Raw genomic sequence first — 10,114 nt, 5'->3', positions numbered from 1 at the left:
ACGTGTCAGGGTTTGAGGTAGTGGGTGGATAGAGAAGTGTCCAGGGTTTGAAGGTAGTGGGTGGATAGAGAAGTGTCCAGGGTTTTGAAGTAGTGGGTGGATAGAGAGTAAGGTAGTGGGTGGATAGAGAAGGGGGGGGGGGGGGTTGATATGCTAAGCCGGCCCTCTGTTGTGCTGTATATGTAGCCTCTGTTCAGGGGTCATGGAAAGGTCATTGAGCAGTTTGGAATGAACACGCCTGAAGGAACATGGTGAACAAGTATGGTGTGTGTGCCCTTGAACAAATAGCCTGTGCTGCTAAAAAGTACGTTTGACGGGGGGCAAACGCGCCAATACAGAWATAACAAAATTCCTGTAGTCCTGATAATATAAATCAGATAAAATTGTGGGCATTCAGAGGTAAAATCCAACCCTGAACAACTTCACTAGTGTGTCAGAGTGTGGTGTTTGCAGAGCTGTAGCCGCAAACACTACGAGTGAAGTAGAGACGGTGCCAATCCCATTGTAGACCGGAGACGTTCAGARCTATGACTGGATTGCAATAGACTAGCTGTACGCAAATTCATCCAGCTGCTTTCAAAAGAAGCTCGGCGGAAGGAAGTTGAAAACTCAATAAAAAGCCAACACGACTGGACTATCTAGGTTAGGAGTCCACACTAAAAGCGCTAGCCAAATGCCAGCTTACGAGACTAGTCAGATGTTAGTCAGATCTCTGCCCAGGTGTGGAGAGCCGGTAGGCCAAACGAAACAAGACAACAATCACAATATTCTAAGAATGGATCAGAACGGACAACTGAGGAATATTTCAGGATAACTCATTTAATTCAAAGTGTGCTCTTCTCCATGTTTCTCAGTGCCTCTCAATATCTAGGCTACTGTATATCCTGTCACATGACAGGAATTTCTAGGCCTACTGTTTACCATTAGGCACTAAACCAGCGTATTTAGCTTAAGTATTTGTACTTACTTTGTCTATCTGAATATTTTCGAAAAATGTGGCCAAATCAAAAATGTATTTTAAGTATGCATATTTTAAAAGTATCTTCAAATATGCTGAACAAAAACAAAAACGCTACACGCAACAATTTCAAAGATTAGAGTTATGAGGAAATCAGTCAATTGAAATGAATTAATTAGGCCCTAATCTATGGATTTCACATGAYTGGAAATACAGCTATGCATCYGTTGGTCACAAACTGAAGGTCTCACAACGGCCTCAGGATCACGGCATGGTATTTCTGTGCATTAAAATTACCATTGATAAAATGCAATTGTGTTCGTTGTCCGTAGCTTATGCCTGCCAATATCATAAACCCACCACCACGGGGCACTCTGTTCACAACATTGACATCAGCAAACCACTCACCCACACGACGGCATACACACGTGGTCTGTGGTTGTGAGGCCGGTTGGATGTACTGCCAAATTTTCTAAAACGACGCTGGTGGTTAAATTAACATTACATTTTCTGGCAACAGCTCTGGTGGACGTCATCAGCCAGCATGCCAATTGCATGCGCCCTCAAAACTTGAGACATCTGTAGCAGTGTGACCAAACTGCACTTTTTAGAGTGGCCTTTTATTGTCCCCAGCACAAGGCGCACCTGTGTAATGATCATGCTGTTTAATCAGCTTCTTGATATGCCACACCAGTCAGGTGGATRGATTATCTTGGCAAAGAAGAAWTGCTCACTAACAAGWACATAAACAAATTTGTGAACAACATTAATTTAACCTCATGTGACCAACACTTTATATTTTTGTTGAGTGTAATATAAAATAGGCCTATTTTAAACTATTTTCAAATTGCCTGCAAATAGTACTTCCTGAAAGTATTCATGAACCTTGACTTATTCCACATTGTTGTTACAGCCGGAATTCAAAATGGATTAAATAAATACATTCTCATCCATCTACACACAATACCCCATTATGACAGTGAAAACATGTATTTAATTTTAAAAAACAACTCATTTACATAAGTATTCACACCCCTGAGTCAATACTTTGTAGAGTCACCTTAGGCTCACAGCTGTAATCGCTGCCATTCTGGGTAAGTCTCTAAGAGCTTTCCACACCTGGATTGTTATTTTCAAAATTCTTTAAGCTCTGTCAGATTGATTGTTGATCATCGCTAGACAACCATTGCTTTGCCACATTTTTTGCAGTATTACTTTAGTGCCTTGTTGCAAATTGGATGTATATTTTGGAATATTTTTATTCTGTGCAGGCTTCCTTCTTTTCCATCTGTCATTTAGGTTAGTATTGTAGAGTAACTACAACGTCGTTGATCCATCCTCAGTTCTCATATCACAGCCATTAAACTCTAACTGTTTTAAAGTCACCATTGGCCTCATGGTGAAATCCCTGAGCGGTTTCCTTCCTCTCCATCAACTGAGTTAGGAAGGATGCCTGTATATTTGTAGTGACTGGGTGTATTAATACACCATCCAAAGTGYAATGAATAACTTCACCATACTCAAAAGGAACATTTAATGTCTGCTTTTTATATTGATTTGATATAGCAATAGGTGGMCCTTCTTTGCGAGGCATTGGAAAACCTCCACGGTATTTGTGGTTGAATCTGTGTTAGAAATTCACATCTCGGGGCCTCACAAGTGGTGCAAGGCACTGCATTGCAGTGCTAGAGGCGTCATTACAGACCCGGGTTGTATCACAACCGGCCGTGATCAGGAGTCCCATAGGGTGGCGCCCAATTGGCCCACCGTCATCCGGGTTAGGGGCAGGTTTGGCCGGTAGGGCTTTACTTGATTGGCTCATAGCGCTCTAGCGACTCCCTTGTGGCGGATCTGGTGCCTGCAGGCTGACTGCGGTCGTCAGTTGAACAGTGTTTCCTCCGACACATTGATGCGGCTGGCTTCCGGGTTAAGCCGGCGGGTGTTAAGAAGCGCGGTTTAGCGGGTCATGTTTCGGACGACGCATGACTCGACCTCGGGGTGGTAAAATAAAAAAAATAAAAAATAATTCACAGCTCGACTGAGGAACCTTACAGATAATTAACTTATTCCACATTTTGTTGTGTTACAGCCCGAATTTAAAATGGATTAAATTGAGATGCCGTCAGTGGCCTACACACAATACCCCATAATTTTTACAAATGAATTTAAAATTTAAAATATGAAATGTCTTGAGTCAATAATTATTCAACCCCTTTGTTATGGCACGCCTAAATAAGTCCAGAAGTAAAACCTTGCTTAACAAGTCACTTAATAAGATGTAAGGACTCACTCTGTGTGCAATAATAGATTTCTGCAATAATTTTTTTAATGACTACCTCATCTCTGTACCCCACACATGCRATTATCTGTAAGGTTCCTCAGTCGAGCAGTGAATTTCAAACAAAAAGACCAGGGAGGTTTTCCAATGCCTCAAAGGGCACCTATTTGTAGATAAAAAATGTATAGACACTGTACATCTCAAATACCCCCTAGAACCAAACAGACTTGGGTAAACAAAAATGTGTGGAAGATGTAAATATTTGTATTTGAAAATACTGTGTATTTGAGTATTTTTTTTAAATACATSCCAATACTTTCCAAGTATATTTCCAAATACATTCCAATATTTTAACAATAATATCCAAATACTTACTTCGAAATTGTCTTTAAAAGTAATAGAAATAGAATGAAGTATTTAAGTCTGTCAGGGACCAGACCAGCTCTCTCTGCTTACTTCAGATGTTAGTCCCTGAGAGGACGTACGATTATGATCAAATCAGCTTCCTGTGAACACATGTTAACATGTGTCGAGAAGCAATTTATGCCACATTCCCCTGGATTAAAAAGACATGATAACTACCTCTGTTGAAATGAGTAGTGAAGTCTTGTTCTTCCCAGTATTCCCATAGCTGCAAACATCAGAACAAAGYGTGGGAGAACTTCATCACTTTCTAGTATAAAACTACTTGGTGCCGTTACTCGCAGTTACATTTTACCGTGTCAATTGTGCAAACCCCCCATGTGCTACAGCACATAAGGAATASGTGTTTGAATCCCAATGCTTCATTATCGCTTATACCAGCCCTTATGGAAATCTCAAGCAGCAGAGGACCAGGCTGAGAAGAACGGTTACTAGGGAAGGGTTCACTGTGGCAGCTGGTAACGATGGCCAACAGCCAATCACAAGCTGTTAGAATCTTGGGGGATATTGGATCCCTGCGCCACTCCYAGACTTTCGTGACATCAGGTCGTGGCTTTGCGCCATCTGCCCGCACACAGAAATGCGTCTCTTCTCCATGGCAATGAGTCAGCTGGTGCCTTTCCTTTGAGACGGTGAGAAGGAGAGCGTGACCATCAACGACAAGCCTGAGTCAATGACTACACTCAAGGAACGAGGCTGGAGAGCACTCAAGGAACGAGGCTGGAGAGCACTCAAGGAACGAGGCTGGAGAGCACTCAAGGAGTATAAGGAATGTTTGACAATGTTATTCAGAACAGAAACTAACTTGTCAATAGTTACAGAAGTGCAGAATGCTGAATTTCATTTCCATATTGGCATTTTATTTGTTTCCCCAATAAGCAGCAGCTACTCTTCCTGGGGTCCACACAAAACATGACATAATACAGATAATTAATAGACAAGAACAGAACTACATACAACATTTTTTAAAGGCACACGTAGCCTACATATCAATGAATACACACAAACTATCCAGGTCAAATAGGGGAGAGGAGTTGTGCCGTGAGGTGTTGCTTTATCTGTTGTTTTTTTTAAACAGGTTTGCTGTTTATCTGAGCAATATGAGATGGAASRRAGTTCCATGCAATAAGGGCTCTATATAATACTGTACGCTTTCTTGAATTTGTTCTGGATTTGGGGACTGTGAAAAGACCCCTGGTGGCATGTCTGGTGAGGTAAGTGTGTGTCAGAGCCATGTGTAAGTTGACTATGCAAACAATTCGKGATTTTCAACACATTCATKTTTCTTATAAAGAARAAGTGATGCAGTCAGTCTCTCCTCAACTCTTAGCCAAGAKAGACTGACAATGAAGAGCAAGACGTGCCGCTCTGTTCTGGACCAGCTGCAGCTTAACTAATGTCAGTCTTTCCTTGCAGCACTCGACCACATGACTGGACAATAATCAAGATAAGACAACACTAGAGCCTGCAAGACTTGCTTTTCGGAACGTGGTGTCAAAAAAGCAGAGCATCTCTTTATTACGGACAGACCTCTCCCCATCTTTACAACCATTTGAATCTATATGTTTTGACCATGACAGTTTACAACCTAAGGTAACACCAAGTAATTTAGTCTCCTCAATTTGTTCAACAGCCACACCATTCATTACCAGATTCAGCTGAGGTCTAGCACTTAAGGATTGATTTGTACCAAATACAATGCTATTAGTTTTAGAGATGTTCAGGACCAGTTTATTACTGGCCACCCATTTCAAAACAGACCAACWCTTTGTTAAGGGTTTCAGTGACTTCATTAACTGTGGTTGCTGATGCGTATATGGTTGCATCATCAGAAGACATGGACACACATAGAATAGAGGGCCTAGAGAGCTGCCCTGCGGTACTCCATACTTTACATGTTTGACATTAGAAAAGCTTCTATTACAAAAAAAAAACTGAGTTCTATTGGATCGATAGCTCTGAATCCACGATATGGCAGAGGTTGAAAAGTCATATGTTTTTTTTTCAACAGGTTATAGTCAATAATATCAAAGTCTGCACTGAAATCTRACAGTCAATTCTCTTATAAATTTCTCCATACCCAGGGAGAAGGAGATATCGTTGTTGTTGGTGAAGGAAGGCATGCGATAGAGATGCCCTCCAGCCTACGCTAGTCCGGTGTTTGGTTTGAGCTTTGCTGAGTTCAAACAAAACCCTGCTTTTCCAAGTTCCAGTTGCACAGGGCTAGACCTTCTGCTGCCCATCCACCCTGCACTGCGAGCCTGTGTCCATGTAAACTTGCACCTGCAAATTTCTCCAGTTCAACTTGGGCACACTACGAGTTAGGCCTAGGTCCTCTGGGTGCCAGCAGAAAGGATGAGGCACAGCCGAGAGGCTACTACTGTGTGGAGGCCTAGAGAACTTCAACAGGCTAACAAGATGGCCACCTTCTGAATCATAAACACAAGGCTGCAACGCTCAAGGAGATTCAAACTGCAGGATGTTGTTTCACATTCAAAAGTACAACTATGCCTAGGGGTAGGGATGTGCATCTTTCCCTTTCCAGATGATTCAATACGTATCTAGATACATGGGCTCCGATACAATACAGGAACCATACATTTTAGTTTGAAACTGCAYGCTGACACATGCACATTTGTGGCCTGCTGGAGGTCATTTTGCAGGGCTCTGGCAGTGCTCCTCCTTGCASAAAGGCGGAGGTAGCGGTCCTGCTGCTGGGTTGTTGCCCTCCTATGGCCTCCTCCACGTCTCCTGATGTACTGGCCTGTCTCCTGGTAGCGCCTCCATGCTCTGGACACTACGCTGACAGACACAGCAAACCTTCTTTGCAAGCTCGCATATGATGTGGCTCATGGATGAAGCATGACTACTGAGCCACTTGTGTGGGTTGTTAGACTCCGTCTCATGCTACCACTAGAGTGAAAGCACCGCAGCAATTCAAAAGTGACCAAAAGTCAGCCAGGAGCATAGGAACTGAGAAGTGGGTCTGTGGTCACCACCTGCAGAACCAGTCCTTTATTTGGGGGTGTCTTGCTAATTGCCTATAATTCACTTTGTCTATTCCATTTGCCCAACAGCAAATGTGAAATTTATGTGTCAATCAGTGTTGACTTCCTAGAGTGGACAGTTGATTTCACAGAAGTGTGATTGACTTGGAGTTCATTGTGTTGTTTAAGTGTTCCCTTTAATTTTTTGAAGCAGTGTACTTTGCATTGGTTAGGGATTTTGCATCTTAAACATTTGAAAAAAATCTGTGAATTTTTACATCCCTACCGTAACAGTTGAAGTCGGAAGTTTACATAACCTTAGCCAAATACATTTAACTCAGTTTCACAATTCCTGACATTTAATCTAGTAAAAATTCCCTGTCTTAGGTCAATTAGGATCACAACTTTATTTAAGAATGTGAGTGTCAGAAATAGTAGACGGAAATGTATTTATTTCAGCTTTTATTTCTTTATCAACATTCCCAGTGGTCAGAAGTTCACATACACTCAATTAGTATTCGCCTTTACATTTCTTAAATTGGGTCAAATGTTTTGGGTAGCCTTCCACAAGCTTCCTACAATAAGTTCGGTGAATTTTTGGCCATTTCCCTGACAGAGCCTGGTGTAACCGAGTCAGGTTTGTAGACCTCTTGCTTACACAAGCTTTTTCAGTTCTGCCCACAGGTCAGGGCTTTGTGATGGCCACTCCAATACCTTGATTTTGTTGTCCTTAAGCCATTTTGCCACATTTTGGAAGTATGCTTGGGGTCATTGTCCATCTGAAAGACCCATTTGCGACCAAGCTTTAAGTTCTGACTGATGTCTTGCTTCAATATATCCACATAATTTCCCTTCCTTATGATGCCATCTATTTTGTGAAGTGCACCAGTCCCTCCTGCAGCAAAACACCCACAAACATGAAGCTGCCACCCCGTGCTTCACGGTTGGGATGGTGTTCTTAGGATGCAAGCCTCCCCTTCTTCTTCCAAACATAAGATGGCCATTATGGCCAAATAGTTCTATTTTTGTTTCATCAGACCAGAGGACACATTTCTCAAAAAAGTATGATCTTCGTCCCATGTGCAGTTTCAAACCGTAGTCTGGCTTTTTTATGGTGGTTTTGGAGCAGTGGTTTTTCCTTGCTGAGCAGCCTTTCAGGTCATGTCAATATAGGACTCGTTTTACTGTGGATATAGATACTTTTGTACCTGTTTCCACCAGCATCCACTAGCATCTGTTCTTGGATTGATTTGACCTTTCGCACCAAGTACATTCATCTCTAGGAGACAGAACGGTCTCCTTCCTGAGCGGTATGACGGCTGCGTGGTCCCATGGTGTTTATACTTGCGTACTATTGTTTGTACAGATGAACGTGGTACTTCAGGCGTTTGGAAATTGCTCCCAAGGATGAACCAGACTTGTGGAGGTCACATTTTTTTTTTTCTGAGGTCTTGGCTGATTTCTTTGGATTTTTCCCATGATGTCAGCAAAGAGGCAGAATTTGAAGTTAGGCCTTGAAATACATCCACAGGTACACCTCCAATTGACTCAAATATGTCAATTAGCCTATCAGAAGCTAATGACATCATTTTCTGGAATTTTCCAAGCTGTTAAAAAGGCACAGTCAACTTAGTGTATGTGAACTTCTGACCCACTGGAACTGTGGTGAAATTATAAGTGAAATAACATATAACAATTGTTGGAAAAATTGGTTGTTCAGCACAAAAGTACATGTCCTAACCGACTTGCCAAAACTATAGTTTGTTAACAAGAAATTTGTGGAGTGGTTGAAAAACGAGTTTTAATGACTCCAACCTAAGTGTATGTAATCTTCCGACTTCARCTGTATAAGCCTACATCAGTGTAAGAATCAACGCAATAAATGTGTGATTAACATCACATGCCAACATCAATAATAGCTTGTGTGGCTAATCCTTCATCAAACAGGATGATTTTATATTTTTATATCTTTCCTGAGTCCTGCACCTCCTTGATGTACTCACCACATCATAGCCAGTAGGCGCTCTGTTTCGCGAGGCCACCACCCCCACGCCAGTGATGGGGTCCATGGGCGACTCCGGCAGTGGGTCTGAAAGTTCCCGAACCTCAGGCATCATGGGAGAGTTCTGAGGAAGGAAGAAACACAGCCAGGGTTCAGTGCCTCTAGAACCGTCTGATTGGGTTGAAAAGGTCAAGCGAAAAACAGGTCTAAATGTGAAAAAGTTGCCCCTAAGCACAGATCTATGGTTATGGACCCAGTGCAAGTGACTGGTAGCAAGACACACTGTCTGTGGTTAAAGAGTATAGCAGGCGGTCTCCAACCTTTTCTAGCATGAGGGACACTTTAAAAAGTATGAAACATGCCGCGAGCTACTCATAAAATGTTTTCCGAGCTTTTAAATAGGCAGTTTTTTGTATTTTCCAGAATTTCCTTCTCTTGTTTGTTTTTTTGTTTACTCTCAATTTTACAATTATTCTACGAGAACTAAAATGTGATGTCCATATCAATAGTTAAATCACATCCAAAGACAATTTTTGAAAAAAATAATATATATATATATATACACATTTCTTCTTAACAAGGTTTTGTGAATCTGGACCCAGGAAGCTGAAACAGAGTCAGTGTGAGAGAAAGCTACCTGCCATTACCATTATGAAGATCAACCCCAGAACAAATTACCAAGAGGGAAGTTCATAAAACTAAACCAAAATAGCCTACTTTTGGAGTGTTGAACCAGCAGGTTGATAGAACGATGATCCCATCTCACATTAAGGGGATTGGATTTAGCCTACTGTTAGACCAGGCAGTGACTCATTATACAGGCTCTTCAGAAAGTGCTTACACCCTTATTGACTTATTCCACATTTTGTTATCTTACAGCCTGATTGGATTAAAATTGATTTTCGTTTCTCACCCATCTACACACAATACCCCATAATGACAAAGGGAACATATTTAGAYTCACGTTTGGCAGCAATASATTGTACAATATTTACCCATTATTCTTTTCAAAATTCTTCAAGCTCTGTCAAAATTGATTGTTGATCATTGCTAGACAACCATTTTCAGGTATTGACATATATTTTCAAGCAGATTTAAGTCAAAACTGTAACTTATTGACAGAGTGAAAAGAAGGAACTTATACAGGATAAAAATATTCCAAAACATCCATCCTGTTTGCAACAAGGCACTAAAGTAATACTGCAGAAAATGTGCAAAGCAATTCACTCTTTGTCCTGAATACAAAGTGTTATCTTTCGGGCAAATACAAAACACATTACTGAGTACCACTCTCCAATATTCAAGCATAGTGGTGGCTGCATCCTGTTATGGGTATGCTTTTAATGTGTAAGAACTGGGAGTTTTTCAGGATAAAAAAGAAACGTAATAGAGCTTAGCACAGGCTATTTTCTTAGAGGAAAACCTGGTTCAGTCTGCTTTCCACTAGACACTGGATCTCTCTCTTT

General features: G+C 41.4%; 1 protein-coding gene across 4 annotated transcripts in view; it reads right to left on the bottom strand.

Annotated features, from left to right (window-relative positions):
• LOC112068806 (multivesicular body subunit 12B) overlaps positions 1-10,114 on the bottom strand; it is a 76,181-nt gene that overhangs the window by 46,833 nt on the left and 19,234 nt on the right. For all 4 annotated transcript variants that reach the window (XM_024136015.2, XM_070438306.1, XM_024136014.2 and 1 more), the window contains exon 2: positions 8,650-8,772. In XM_024136015.2, coding sequence (XP_023991783.2) covers positions 8,650-8,763 — 114 coding nt within the window. In that variant the 5' untranslated portion in view covers positions 8,764-8,772. The remainder of the gene's footprint in view (positions 1-8,649; positions 8,773-10,114) is intronic.

This window comes from Salvelinus sp. IW2-2015, unplaced genomic scaffold (genome assembly GCF_002910315.2).
Source record: "Salvelinus sp. IW2-2015 unplaced genomic scaffold, ASM291031v2 Un_scaffold741, whole genome shotgun sequence".
Taxonomy (NCBI): Eukaryota; Metazoa; Chordata; class Actinopteri; order Salmoniformes; family Salmonidae; genus Salvelinus; species Salvelinus sp. IW2-2015.
This window is presented reverse-complemented; position numbering and strand designations above follow the sequence as displayed.